General features: G+C 55.2%; 2 protein-coding genes across 2 annotated transcripts; one reads left to right on the forward strand and one right to left on the reverse strand.

Moving 5' to 3' along the window:
- Positions 1–183: 183 nt before the first annotated feature.
- On the forward strand, positions 184–7113 carry MFAP1 (microfibril associated protein 1). The gene is made up of 8 exons (XM_032794183.2): positions 184–423; positions 1645–1774; positions 3493–3680; positions 4316–4424; positions 4522–4682; positions 5012–5171; positions 6034–6123; positions 6299–7113. The coding sequence occupies exons 1-8, from the start codon at positions 215–217 to the stop codon at positions 6479–6481; spliced, it is 1230 nt and encodes a 409-aa protein (XP_032650074.1). The 5' UTR covers positions 184–214; the 3' UTR covers positions 6482–7113.
- Positions 7114–8547: 1434 nt separating this feature from the next.
- HYPK (huntingtin interacting protein K) lies at positions 8548–12543 on the reverse strand. Its single transcript, XM_075069679.1, is given in 5 exon segments — positions 8548–8831; positions 9862–9913; positions 11125–11180; positions 11578–11796; positions 12496–12543. Coding segments are annotated over 5 exon segments (471 nt in total). The 3' UTR covers positions 8548–8735.
- Positions 12544–14452: the final 1909 nt, after the last annotated feature.

The raw sequence follows: 14452 nt of genomic DNA on the forward strand, positions 1-14452 counted from the left end.
CTGTAGGGCTAGGCCTGGTGTTCGGGGGCGGCGGGGAGGGGAGACTCCTGTAGGGCTAGGCCCGGTCTCCGGGAGGTGTCCTGGGCCGGGCTGGGTTTCCCTAGGGCTGGTTGCTTTGGTTTTTCGGGAGCTGTGCCCCGTTTGTCCTGGAGTACTGGGGCAGTGAGAAGTTCAGGTCTGTAGTAACCCGTTCCTCCTTGTAGGTGAGATCTCCATGGAGAAGGTGAAGGTGAAGCGCTATGTGTCGGGGAAGCGACCAGACTATGCACCTATGGAGTCCTCAGATGAGGAGGATGAGGAGTTCCAGTTCATTAAAAAGGCGAAGGAGCAGGAGTTGGAACTAGAGGAGCAGGAGGAAGATTCAGCTAGTGACCCCCGTCTGCGACGCTTGCAGAACCGCATTAATGAGGATGTGGAGGAGAGGTGAGTTCCTGTCCATGACAGCCCTGCCTTAGTCAAAGAGAGAGACACAGCAAGTAGTGTCAGGCCCACCTGCCCCTGAGATACCCTGACAGCTGTGGCTTTACAGTCACCTTTGTTATGTCCTTGGCAGTTTCTCTTTGTGAAGGACCTAGCCTTTGGAGCTGACTTTGCCGGAGTGCTGTCCAAGACATTGTGTAAATAAACTGAAAATATGAAGAAATATGTGGAAATAAAAGGTTTTCTCTCAACTTTTTGCTATGGTAACTAGACTTTGCTTGAGTCAGTTGTAGGGATGCATTTTTCAGGTGTGTAACTTTTTGGAGTGTCCCTTTTATATATTCCCCACATCTTAACTAGAGGGATATAGGAAGGAAAAGCAACCCTACGCATTGTCACAAATAATTCTTTAGACGTAGGCTAATGCAGTTAGTCCTCAAGTTCTGAAAGTGACCACAAATAGTACAGCTAGCTCCTTAAGGTCTTAACATGGGGAGGAAAGCAGAATCTATAAAACAGGATAACCTTCTTGTATGGAGATGAAGGATGTCATGTTACCGCATCTAACTGAGATAGACATGAATAACATTTATTTAGTTCACCTTAAGTCAGTAATTCATATCTATGAGGAGTAGCTGGGTCACTTCTAGCATTGCCTCAGTCTTTACAATTGCTGAAGAAGCAGGACCCTAGTGGAAGCTGCATTTTTTACAGTGGGATGAACAGAAAGAAGTGTCTGTTCCTGAGCAATCCAGCTACTGGATCTTAAATGGCACCATGTAAACCAAGCTTCCGAGAAGAAATGTTACTTTTTCCAAACTTTGCTGCTATAGCTCTACCTGCAGCCCAGGTGCTCAGATTGTCAAGGAGAGTAATCCATGGTTTGTACTGTAGCAGCATATACATAAGAGCTATGATTGTTACAGTCTGATTATATTTAGGACACTGGTGAGTCTAGCTACTTTTTTTAGTTACTTGAGTATTTGAGATTAACACACGTGTTCATCTTGGCATGCTGAGATACATCTTCGCTGTGATTATTGGGGCTATGACAGGATCATTGTGGGGTTGGAATGGCTTCAGAATTCCTGGCTGGCTTGGATGTGTATGTGTGGAGACTTCAGTTTGAAGAGCCCCAGAGCATTTAGATGGGCTGTGGCCTATGGTTGCTGCTTTATGGCGCTTGAATGGCTATGAAATGTTAACTTTGGTGTCTGTGCATAGACTCGCAAGGCACCGCAAAATTGTCGAGCCAGAAGTAGTTGGAGAAAGTGACTCGGAGGTGGAGGGAGATGCCTGGCACATGGAACGGGAAGATACCAGTGAGGAAGAGGAAGAAGAGATTGATGATGAGGTACGTGCAGAGCCATGGAAACATGCTGCAAATGTCCTGCAAGCACCAGTTCCCCAGGCTCTCTCAGCTGAGTTTCCACAGGGTAGGGTCCAGCTTCCTGCAGCTCAAGGCAGTAGCAGATCCATTGGCAGATGGGAATGGCTAATAACTGGACGAATCTGAAAGAGGTTAAGGGTCGGTCTACAGATGGCCTCAACTTGCCGTTTGGGTTACATGGGATAAAAGGGAAGGTCCTCTCATGGATCAGTAACTGATTGAAAGATAAGAAACAAAAGGTAGGAATAAAAGGTCAGTTTTTACAATGGAGAGAGGTAAGTAATGGGGTCCCCAATACTGGGTTGTGTGCAGTTCAACATATTTATTAATAATCTGAAAAAGGGAATGAACAGTGAAGTGGAAAAGTTTTCAGATGATACAGAATTATTCAAAATAAATAAGTCAAAAGTTGACTGCAAAGAGTTACAAAAGGACCTAAAAAAAATGGGTGAGCGGGCAACAAACTGGCAGAAGAAATTCAACAGTTGATAAGTGCAGGATGTAATGCACGTTGGAAAAAAAAAATTCTAAATACACATGTAAAATGATGAGCTTTAAATTACCTGTTGCCACTGAAGAACTTTGAGTCACCATGGCTAGTTCTCTGAAAACTTCATCTAAGTGCACAGCTGTGGTCAAAAAGCTAACAGAATGCTAGGGACTATTAGGAAAGGGATAGATAATAAGACAGAAAATACCATAATGCCACTATATAAATCCATGGTAAGTGCACACCAGGCATACTGTGGGCAGTTCTGGTTGCCCATCTCAGGATCTAGTTCAACTGGAAAAGGTTCTTAGACGGGCAACAAAGATGATCAAGGATATAGAATGGCTTCCCTACATGGGGAGACTAAAGAGATTCAGGCTGCTCAGTTTAGAAAAGAGATGACTAAGGAAGGAGGTGATAGAAGTCTATAAAATCATGACTGGTGTGGAGGAAGTGACTAGAGAAGTGTTATTTACCCTTTCACATAACACAAATGCCTTATTAAATTAGTAGGCAGAACATTTAATACAACAGGAAATACTTTTTCACACAATGCACAGGCAATCTGTGGAAGTTGTTGCCATGGGATGTTGTGAAGGTCAAAAGTAAAACTGGGTTTAAAAAAAAAAACTAGGTAAGTTCCAGGAGGACAGGTCTATCAATGGCTATTAGCCAAGAAGGTTAGAGCTGCAACCCTTTGCTCGGGGTGACCCTAAATCTCTAACTGCCAGAAACTTGTTGAGGAAGATGGGGTGGGGTCTCTCCAAAGCTGCCCTGTTCTGCACATTCTCCCTGAAGCCCTGGGACTGGCCACTGTCAGAGACAGGACTGGAGGACCACAACACTAATCTGGCCCAGTATGGCAGCACTTATGGACAGCTGTCTCACCACTGGCCTTGCTGTGGGGAGGGAACATTGGCTGATGCCCCCTTTGGTTTGCATGGTGAAGTATGCAGAATGGTGGATCAGAGTTTGGCCTCTGTAGAACAAGGAATCAGTGCTGTTAATGCCAGTTAATTCCATCCATTTCACCCATTGCATGAAGGAGTTGGAGTGGACTTGGGGCCTCTGCCCCTCCTGGGCCCTGCCTGGGGCAAACATCCTCCCCCACCCCCTTTCAAGAGACCTGGTGGTGAATGGAAGGTCAGCAGTTCCGTTGACTCCCTTTGGGTTTGGTGTGTGCCTCAATTAGGAGATTGAGCGTCGTCGTGGGATGATGCGCCAGCGAGCCCAGGAGAGAAAGAATGAGGAGATGGAGGTGATGGAAGTGGAGGACGAAGGCAGGTCTGGCGAGGAGTCTGAATCTGAGTCTGAGTATGAGGAGTACACAGACAGTGAAGACGAAACGGAGCCACGTCTCAAACCCGTCTTCATCCGCAAGTAGGTGGCGTGCCTTGCTGTTGTGGGGTGAGGGATTGCTCACAGCTGAAGGAGGGCAGAGCGCCAGCCTAGATGGAAAATGCGAAGAATCACTGGCACACAGAGAAGCATGCTCATGTTTGTTATCATGTAGCTCAGAAAGCAACTGGTGCACATGCTAATAGCACCTCAGGTTCTATCTGCAGGTCAGGTGCTGGCTTGGCACAGATATGCAGCATTTGTCCATGTAATTGAGCATCTGGGAGTGAGAGATTCCAGGCAGCTGTTGTTTTTAGCTCTGTCAGTTGCATCTGACCCTGCAGCGTACACCAGCTGGATGGGCTCAGAGTCTCTTCATGGTACTAGCTGTTACTTTTGGGTAGGTGCCACTCAGTGGTGATAGGGTGATTGCCAGTGAAGTGCAGAGTACCACAGGAAATGGTTCTCTCCCCACAACAGATCTGGGGGTATGAGAGGCCACTCAGGAAGCTGCTAAGGCAACTGGGCCTGGAGCAGCACCAGACAGGTGAGGATCCTGGGGGCAGACACTGACTCCAGAGAGAGTGAAATAACCAGTGCTGGTGTGGCACTTTGAGAGGGATGGGTCAGGTGCAGTGAGAGGGGGAAGGAAGCCTGTGATGGCCCCTCTGTTCCAGGAAGGATCGAGTTACAGTCCAGGAACGAGAGGCAGAGGCAGTGAAACAGAAGGAGTTGGAGCAGGAGGCAAAGCGACTGGCGGAGGAGAGGCGGAAGTACACACTCAAGGTAATGGGGACTGTCCAGTGGGGCAGCGTATCCATGGGAACAGGAGAGGGTTGGTCTGCTGCAGCAGGCTCAGTTCACAGTGTGGTCCCCTCTGCAGATTGTGGAGGAAGAGACTAAGAAGGAGCTGGAGGAGAACAAGCGCTCGCTGGCTGCGCTGGAAGCGCTTGATACTGACGACGAGAATGATGAGGAGGAGTATGAGTCCTGGAAAGTGCGCGAGCTGAAGCGCATCAAACGGGACCGTGAGGAGCGAGAGGCGTAAGTGCTGCCACAGCCTGGGCTTGGGGTTGAATGTCTCTAGTCCCTGACCCAGAAGACAGCGGCTATGAGGGCGCATCTTCCCCTCCCCATTTCCTGCTCTGTCTGGGCACTGCAGCCTAAGGCAGAGCAGAAGGCAACCCCGTCTTAGCTCCTGGAGGGACAGGGCATTTGGTGCGTGCCCCTGGAATTTAGTGGGTTGAATTGCTTCCTAGAGCTGCAGTCTCTGGCCAGGGATGTGAGTAGGACAAGCTTTCTGCCTTCTGGGCAGAGCAGAGGGCCTGGTGGGAGTAGGGCTGTCTCTAACGGGCTTTGTGCCTCCTGCACAGACTGGAGAAGGAGAAGGCTGAGATTGAGCGCATGCGGAACCTGACAGAGGAGGAGCGCCGTGCTGAGCTCCGTGCCAATGGCAAGGTCATCACCAACAAGGCAGTGAAGGGCAAATACAAATTCCTGCAGAAGTACTACCACCGAGGGGCCTTCTTCATGGTGAGTGACTGTAGGGGCAGCCCTGCTGTGTGGCTCCCACACCTGGAACAGTGCGTTCGGTTCTGGATGCTTCAGGGGAAGGACTGGTTTAAAGGAAAGATTACACGGGTTACAGCTGTAGAGTGGCAACACAGCCGCTGAAGGGTGTGTGGTGTCAGGAGAGCACGATGAGTCTGCTGTGTTTTGACGGGTGTGAATGCCTAAGAGGATGTGGTGTGATTCAGGCTTGACTGAAGATGAGGTTACATTAAATAAAGGGAGATGTAGGCTGAATGCCAGGAAGCTTCCTGACAGTGAAATTGATTGTCACTTGACCTCCTTGGGGTGGTTCTCATGCATCCACTGATACCTCTCTGGTAATGACTGACAGATCTACCTGGATGTCTCATTGCTATTTGATCTCATATGGCCCAAACCCTCTCCACTCCCCCTTTCCCTGTCATTGTCAACCCAACCCTTTTCCTAGACAAATGCAGATGGAAATAAGGACCTTGGAATCTGGAATGGTGAGACCCCTTGCACACCGCTTACATTTTGTTGTCTTGTGTAGCCCAGGGCTGTCACCCTTCCCTCTAACCTAGCGTCAGCTCCCCAGGCCAGGAGGGTTGTAGTATGTTTGGAAAATGCCTAAAAGCTACAAGAAACAAATGAGGTGGGAGGTTCTTTGCTTGGTGTGTTTGCCACACCAAGACTAGATGGGACACAAGCCTTGTTTCCAATTTCTGTGATTCTGACGCGAGCAGGGTATCTTGAGTGTTATTCCCAGCACTCTCTGAACTATGCTGTTTGTGGAGTGTGTCCTTACCTGGTTTCCCTGGGGGCTTACTCTAAATGACTCTGCTGCATGTCCATCCATCCCTAGGATGAAGATGAGGAAGTGTACAAGAGAGACTTCAGTGCCCCCACACTGGAGGATCATTTCAACAAGACCATCCTGCCTAAAGTCATGCAGGTATGTGTGCTGGAGATGGGCTCATGGGGGTAGGGTGAGTTCTCAGCTAGCAGGGCCTTAGAGGGTACCTGTATGGTGGGGTGACAGGGAGGCCTGGTCCACAGTTTGTACTCAGAGGGCGCTGTGAGTCCTGCTTGCGGGGAGGTTGCTGCTCACAGAATTTTTTTCTCCCTAGGTCAAAAACTTTGGGCGCTCTGGACGGACCAAGTACACACACCTGGTGGATCAGGACACAACCTCCTTTGACTCTGCTTGGGGCCAGGAAAGTGCACAAAACACCAAGTTCTTCAAGCAGAAGGCAGCCGGCGTGCGGGACGTCTTTGAGAGACCATCGGCTAAGAAGCGGAAAACTACCTAAGGGGAGTGCCCAGGACAGTGTCATGCTGCCAACAGCAGGGTGGAAAGGCACTTGTCTGCTATGGGTCCTCACCCTGCCAGAAATCTTGCGAGTGCGTTGGGGCATAAAGTGTGCCTAGTTTGGCCAATTCCTTCCACTCTCCATTTGTTGAGCTGAGTGTTGCATTCTGTGCTCCAGCACTGAGCTCTCACCACTCTCCCTGGTGACCTGGGCTGGGCTGCGCTGCACAGACTTTCCACCGGGCTCAATTGGAATCAGAGGAAAAGTCCATCCTTGTGCTAGGCCAGCCAGACCCACCGCTGAATGGCTTTTGCCCTCACCAGCCCCACGGGACTAGACAGCTACCCAGATCCCCCTGCCAGAGGGTAGCAGACCCCCAGTTCCCTTGGAATTAGCAGCAGGCTCCTACCATCTGTTCCAAGGCTTCTCCCCACCTCTGCACAACACCCCATCTCCAGTTGGGAAGGCAGTTCCCTTTTGTTCTCTGCCCTAGCTCTGTGGGGCTTTGAAGCCTCTTTTGCCTAGCCCTCTGCTTGGCTCTAGGCTCCCCTACCTGTACCGTAGAGTATGGGGCTCTTCCAGGCCCCCAAGGCACAAGATCTGAGTTTTGATTAAAAGCTGTTTTCTCACAAGACTGGCATTGCTATCACCCTTTGGGGGTGGGAGGGGCATGTTGGTGGCTGAACCAGGGCCCTCTCCCTTCTCTCTGTGCTAGGGATTTGCATAACTGAACTCAGCTCACAGGAGGTGCAGGTGTAAGGCACATTTGTGCTGTGAGGTGGATGGAATTCTGACTTTGAGGGAGGAGGTGACTTAGCAGCAGTTCCCCAGCACTGTTTCTGCTCACCCTTGGGCGGTATTCTGTGCTGGTGCCCCAGCCTTACCCTATTAGACTGTTAGAGCTCCAGCCCACATCTCTGGGAGCAGCTTTCTCACACCAAGCTGTCAGTGCAGGCCATAAACACAAATTCTCCATGATCCATTCTTGGCCACAGATGGAGACTGAAGGGATGCTCTGCCCCTCTAGCGGCTATTCAGCATTAGGGTGAACATGCAGCCCCCTAACAGGGCACAAGTTGGAGCTAATGTTCTCTCCAGCCCTTCAACTCTACAATGCCTTTAAGAGATATACCTATCTCATAGAGCTGGAAGGGATCCTAAAAGGTCATTGAGTCCAGCCCCCTGCCTTCACTAGCAGGACCAAGTACTGATTTTTTGCCCCAGATCCCTAAGTGGCGCTCTCAAGGATTGAACTCACAACCCTGGGTTTAGCAGGCCAATCCTCAAACCACTGAGTGATCCCTCCCTGCTGCCAGGACTGCTTACCTCAAGTTTTGTAACAAGCAGGTTTGCCCGGGAGTTTCAGTAGGGAGCTGTGGCCCCTATAAGGCAGCCTGTGTTCTGGCCCTGTGAGGCCTTGAAACCACAGGCAGACTGATTCAGCCAGAACGGCCCCTTCTGTTAACCCCAGACATATTACATGGAAAGCAGCTCAGAGCTTCTAGCACTGTATAAATATAGAAGCTTGAGAAGGTCTTTGCCCTCAGACCCTGTGATTTTTAGGAGCTGACAAAACAGGAAGATCATATAAAGTGAGACTGCTGGGCTTAATAGAGGGAAGACTGAAGCCAGCGGAGCTCAGATTTAAGAACTAGAAAGGCCATAGCAGCTAGACCTCAAGCCTGTGAGCAGCATGGTGATGGAGCAATATAATGGCAGAACAGAATAAAGCTCATGTCAAAGAACCATTCAGCAGGGGTGGGAATGTTACCCCATCTCTCCCTTTTGAGAGTTCAGCCATTGTTCTCTGAAGGGTTAAGTGAACAATTCATTCAGAAAACACTCCCTCAGCTCTGTACTCCCCACCCTGGTGAGCTTTACAGGCCAGATCCAATTTGTCTCACTCCTGACATCTGATCCATTACTAGTGCAGCAAAGCACCTTGTGACTCAGTTGTGTGAGTAGCCTGCCATCTACAAGAAGAGCACCGTGATGAAAGCTTTCTACAACAGGTGGGTGGTAGCATTCTTTCAGGCCTCCCATTCATAGCTGCTTTATAAACTGTGTCCACAAGGTTACAGATGTCTTTATTTCAATAAGTTAATACATGTGGCATCTGACTAGTATCACTGTCAAAGAGTTATTGGGAAGACAGTGCACATGGCAGGGGTGACCACACAAAGACGAAGTCCCAACAAGGGTTTTCCTCCTCCATTCCCTTCTCAAAGCACAAAGTGGTCCAGTTGGAATGTGGTTAGTTGGTGAGGGTGATCAGAGCCTCCACCACATTCCCCATATGCTCTCGCAGACTACGCTCTGCAGCTGCCCGAGAGATCTCCATCTCATTCATCTGCAGGGGAGGGAGCAGAGATAAGAGACGCTGTACAACAGCAGACATCACACAAGAAAAGCGGTGGACTCAACTCCCGCATTACTGAGGCCTCAACCGAGTACAAGTTACACAGCTGCTGCAGAGTCCAGCTACTGTTCCTGGCTTACTATAGTGCAATACAGCAAAGCAGGGTGGATAAAAATCAATGATTAAAAAAAACACCTTGTTTTTTTTTGATAAAATGGTTTTTGAGGAAAAAAGTATCTAAGGATAGTTTTAATTAAGATACATTATAGCTCAAAGATATCTCAGCATAGAATAGGGGTTACAAATTCTAATTCTACAGCATGAGACAATATATTCAGGTAATTAAGAAAAAGTTTTGTAAATGAGTTCCAAAAGTTCATGGATTAGGGACTCAATTTTTTGGGGTTCCAGAGGCGTCTGGATAGAATATGCTCAGTCTAGAACATACCATCAGAGATGCTTGGTTTTGCAGTTCTCAAACTGGATTTGTATCTCCAGAGATAACATGCTTGTTAACAGCAACAATGTTTTAAAATAAATAATATAGAGAGGTGAGAAGTAACAGACCTCAGCCCCATTGTTCCTCTGCAAATTAGTGTACACAGAGTCAGTCCCTTACCTCTCTAACAGTTCAAAAGTTCAATGAATAGAAGATTGTTGTGTGGGAATAGATCTGGACAAGGAAAAGATGTCTGGAGATAATGTGAGAAGGGAGGGACAGGCAGTAGAAACAAAAGTGAATCTGTTTAAGCAACATATTCCAGAAGTCGAGGTCTTTCTGAGTGTAGTCTTCATTGATTTGAGATCTACAATACCATTCTCTCACTAGAAGGGAAAGCCTATAATGGCAGCAGGCCGTAAAACAGACCCAGTTTGGGTCTCATCTATCTCTGAGCTGTGAAGAATATGCATTAAGATTATAACAACCAATGAGAATGCACTTTTATGTAGAAATCCATGATTAAATTGAGTCTTCCTGACTAGTGATTTAAATCAAATCTACCCTGCCTTCCATACTCACAATCAGTTCCAAATCTTCTTTCTTTATTGTAACTTTTGCAAGTTCTTTTTCCCTGTAACAAAAGGAATCAGAACATAAAGCACCAACAACAGGCTCCAGACCCCTTTTCCAGACCAACTCAGTCACAACTGTAAAGAACAATCAGAAAGCTTGCAGCAACTCCTTGCCAAAGCATAAAGCCACCAGTCCTGAGACTGGACTTGGACAGGCAAGAAGTTTAACCAGAAAAACTACCTTGGTCCCCCCCATGGCCAGTGGTTTTCAAACTTTTTTCCTGGGGACACAGTTGAAGAAAATTGTTGATGCCCATGACCCAACAGCGCTTGGGATGAAGAGTTTGGGGTGTGGGAGGGGCTCAAGACTGGGCCAGAGGGTTGGAGTGCAGCAGTAAGGGCTGCAGGGTGGGGCCAGGAATGAGGGATTCAGGGTGGGGGAGGGGGCTCTGGGCTGGGGCCAGGGATGAGAGATTTGGGGTGCAAGAGGGACTCTGGGTTTGTGCGGGGATCAGGGCTGGGGCTTGGGGTGCAGGATGGGGTCAGGGCTATGGGCTGGGGGGTTCAGGGCTCCAGGTTTGTGGCGGGGTTTAGGGCTGGGGCATGGACTTACCTCTGACAGCTCTTGGTCAGCAGCGCAGCCAGGGTGCGCACAGAGGCTTCCTACCCATCCTGGCAATGTGGACTGCACCGTGCCTGAAGTGGCCAGCAGGAGGTCCAGCTCCTAGGTTGAGGTGCACAAGCGGCTCCACATGGCTCTGCTCTGCAGACACTGCCCACCCCCAGCTCCCATTAGCCGTGCGGAGCTGGTGCTCGGGCGGGGGCAGGGCGTGGAGCCCCAGGGCCCCCCTGTCTGGAAGCCAGACCTGCTGCTGGCTGCTTCCAGGGTGCAGTGCGGTGTCGGAACAGGGAGCTGGGCAGCACCACCAACTGGACTTTTAATGCCCCAGTCAGCAGTGCTAACCAGAGCGACCAAGTGCCTTACATGCCATGACCCAGTACTGAGTCACAACCCGCACTTTGAAAAATGCTGCCCTGGACCTCCAGAAGAGGGTTCTGCATGTGTAGTCATGTCACCTATTACTGGACTGAATGGCTCAGGAACTGAATGCCCTGGCTTGGCATGGCCAGACCTGTCTGAGCTTTGGCTCCAAAGAAGCTGTTCTAACCTACAACAACCAATAAGACTGATGTTTAATGTGTGAGGCACGGAGGTTGTGTTTCAAAGCTCTACATTAAAAATGGGACAAGAGATGCAGGCAGCACTTACCTCTCTTGTTTTGCTTTCTGCTCTCTGGATCGCCGGTCTCCAATCACCGACATGGCCTAGGCAGAAGAAGCAGGCAGGGTTACCTCCAGCATACAGAGGGAGGGGTCTCCCCACAGCCCAGGAAGCCAGCACAGTCACATCACCATACACTATCAGGCCAAGCTGAGCTCCTGCCCAAAACCCACACCCAGAACCCGAGGAGCCACAAGCTACGGCCTCTAGTGCTGGACTCTCAGGCCACTGCTGCTTGGTGGGAAAGAGCCCCAGACTGCCCGGGGGCCCATGGCCCCAACCCCCATCAGCTTCTGCCCTCTGGCTTCTTCCACCAGCTCCGGGTTCGACTGCTGAATGGATTCTGAGCAAGCCCATCGCCTGGGGCCCCGCCCCCGCTGGCCCCGGCCCCGCCCTCGCCCCATCGCGCTGGGGCCCCGCCCCCTGGCCCTCGGCCCGCACCGTCTCCAGGTTCGAGCTCTAATCTCTTTCTCCTCCCTAATCCGTGACCCGCTCCAGGTCCGCGGCGCCGCTGTCGTGTTTCCGGGGCTTCTCAGCCGGCCGCCCCCCGGCCCGTCCGCGCCGCCCCCGCCCCGTTCGGCTCGTCTCCAGCTCCAGCTCCACGTCCCCCTCCGCGCCATACGCGCCGACGGCCCCGGACTTCCGCTTCCGGTCACGAGACTGGGGTCAGTAGCAGCGGCGGAACAGCGAGAACGCGCCGGTAGGACAGGACGCCTGGCGCCCCCCCCGGGGCGGGCATAGCGCGCGCTCCCAAGCGGTGCCATGGGCGCCGCCCCAGGCAGGGGGACCCGCAGTGCCGAGCCCCGCCCCAGCAGGGGACCCGCATGCCCAGCCCTTACCAGACAGTGGGGACCCCGCAGTGCCGAGCCCCTCCCCGGCAGGGGGACCCCCGCAGTGCGAGCCCCGTACCAGGCAGGGAGCCCCGCAGCGCCCCTCCCCAGCAGGGGACCCCGCAGTACGAGCCCGTACCAGGCAGGTGAGCCCCGCACGCCCCGCCCCGGCAGGGGGACCCCGCAGTGCCCAGCCCCGTACCAGGCAGGGGACCCGCAGTGCCCACCCCGTACCAGACAGCGGGACCCCGCAGCTCCCCCCCCAGCAGGGGACCCCCCAGTGCGAGCCCCGTACCAGCAGGGGACCCGCAGTGCCCCTCCCAGGCAGGGGACCCGCAGTGCCGAGCCCCGTACCAGCAGGGGACCCGCAGCTCCCCGCCCAAGCAGGGACCCCGCGTGCCCAGCCCCTACCACAGCAGGGGACCCGCAGCTCCCCTCCCAGGCAGGGGGACCCCGCAGTCCCAGCCCGTACCAGGCGGGCCCCGCAGCTCCCCCCAGCAGGGGGACCCCGCAGTGCCGAGCCCCGTACCAGGCAGGGGACCCCGCCAGCGCCCCTCCCCAGCAGGGGACCCCGCATGCCGGCCCCTACCAGGCAGGGACCCCGCAGCGCCCCCCCCCAGCAGGGAGCCCCGCATCCCCCCGTACAGCAGGGACCCCGCAGCTCCCCCCCAGGCAGGGGACCCCGCAGTGCCAGCCCCGTACCAGACAGCGGGGACACCGCAGCGCCCCTCCCCAGGCAGGGACCCGCAGTGCCCACGCCCGCCACCAGACAGCGGGGACCCCGCAGCGCCCCTCCCCAGGCAGGGGACCCCCAGTGCCCAGCCCCTACCAGGCAGGGGACCCCGCAGCTCCCCCCAGCAGGGGACCCCGCAAGTGCCCAGCCCCGTACCAGACAGCGGGGACACCGCAGCGGCCCCCCAGCAGGGGACCCCGCAGTGCCAGCCGCGTACCAGACAGCGGGACCCCGCAGCTCCCGCCCCGCAGGGGACCCCGCAGTGCCCAGCCCGACCAGACACGGGGACCTCGCAGCTCCCCCCCCGGGCAGGGACCCCGCAGTGCCAGCCCCGTACCAGACAGCGGGGACCCGCAGCTCCCCCCCCGGGCAGGGGACCCCGCAGTGCCAGCCCCTCCAGACAGCGGGACCCGCAGCTCCCCCCGGCAGGGGACCCCGCAGTGCCGAGCCCCGTACCAGCAGGGACCCGCAGGCCCCGCCCCAGGCAGGGGACCCTGCGAGTGCCGTAGCCCCCTACAGACAGCGGGGACCCCGCAGCTCCCCCCCAGCAGGGACCCCGCGTGCCCAGCCCCGTACCAGACAGCGACCCGCAGCTCCCCCCCCCGCAAAGTGCGAGCCCCGTACCAGGCAGGGGACCCCGCAGCGCCCCTCCCAGGCAGGGACCCCGCCATGCCAGCCCCTGTACCAGACAGCGGGACCCGCAGCTCCCCCCCAGGCAGGGGGGACCCACAGTGCCCAGCCCTGTACCAGACAGCGGGACCCCGCAGCTCCCCGCCCCAGGCAGGGACCCCGCAGTGCCAGCCCCGTACCAGCAGGGGGACCCCGCACTCCCCCCCAGAGGGGGACCCGCAGTCCCAGCCCCGTACCAGACAGCGGGGACCCCGCAGCTCCCCCCCAGCAGGGGACCCACAGTGCCGAGCCCTGTACCAACAGCGGGGACCCGCAGCGCCCCCTCCCAGGGCAGGGGGACCCCACAGGCCGACCCCGTACCAGGCAGGGACCCCGCAGTGCCCTCCCCAGGCAGGGGGACCCCGCAGTGCCGAGCCCCGTACCAGGCAGGGGGACTCCGCAGCTCCCCGCCCCAGGCAGGGGGACCCCGCAGTGCCCAGCCCTGTACCAGACAGGGGGGACCCCGCAGCTCCCCCCCCAGGCAGGGGGACCCCACAGTGCCGAGCCCCTCCCCAGGCAGGGGGACCCCACAGCACCCCTCCCCAGGCAGGGGGACCCCGCAGTGCCGAGCCCCGTACCAGGCAGGGGGACCCCGCAGCTCCCCGCCCCAGGCAGGGGGACCCCGCAGTGCCCAGCCCTCTACCAGACAGCGGGGACCCCGCAGCTCCCCCCCCAGGCAGGGGGACCCAGAGCTCCCCGCCCTGTACCAGGCAGTGGGGATCCCGCAGCGCCCAGCTGCCGCCCCAGACAGGGGAACTCCGCAGTGCCCCACTCTGTACCAGGCAGCGGGGACCCCGCAGCACCCCTCCATCGCCACAGGCAGGGGGACCCTGCAGTGCCCCACCCCGTATCAGGCAGTGGGGACCCCGCAGTGCCCAGCTGCCGCCCCAGACAGGGGGACCCCGCAGTGCCCCACCCCGTACCAGGCAGCGGGGACCCCGCAGCACCCCTCCGTCGCCACAGAGCTCCCCACCCCACCCCAGGCAGCAGGGACCCCGCAGCGCCCCACCCCGTACCAGGCAGCGGGGAGCCCGCAGCACCCTGCCCCGTACCAGGCAGCGGGTATCCCACAGTACCCCTCTGC

Source organism: Chelonoidis abingdonii, chromosome 9, assembly GCF_003597395.2.
Source record: "Chelonoidis abingdonii isolate Lonesome George chromosome 9, CheloAbing_2.0, whole genome shotgun sequence".
NCBI lineage: Eukaryota > Metazoa > Chordata > Testudines > Testudinidae > Chelonoidis > Chelonoidis abingdonii.

Coding starts and splice junctions, on each gene's coding strand:
- MFAP1 (XM_032794183.2), top strand. CDS start 215: ATGGAGAAGGTGAAGGTGAAGCGCTATGTGTCGGGGAAGCGACCAGAC. Junction 1,775..3,492: donor AAGAAGAGATTGATGATGAG/GTACGTGCAGAG, acceptor TGCCTCAATTAG/GAGATTGAGCGTCGTCGTGG. Junction 4,683..5,011: donor GACCGTGAGGAGCGAGAGGC/GTAAGTGCTGCC, acceptor CCTCCTGCACAG/ACTGGAGAAGGAGAAGGCTG.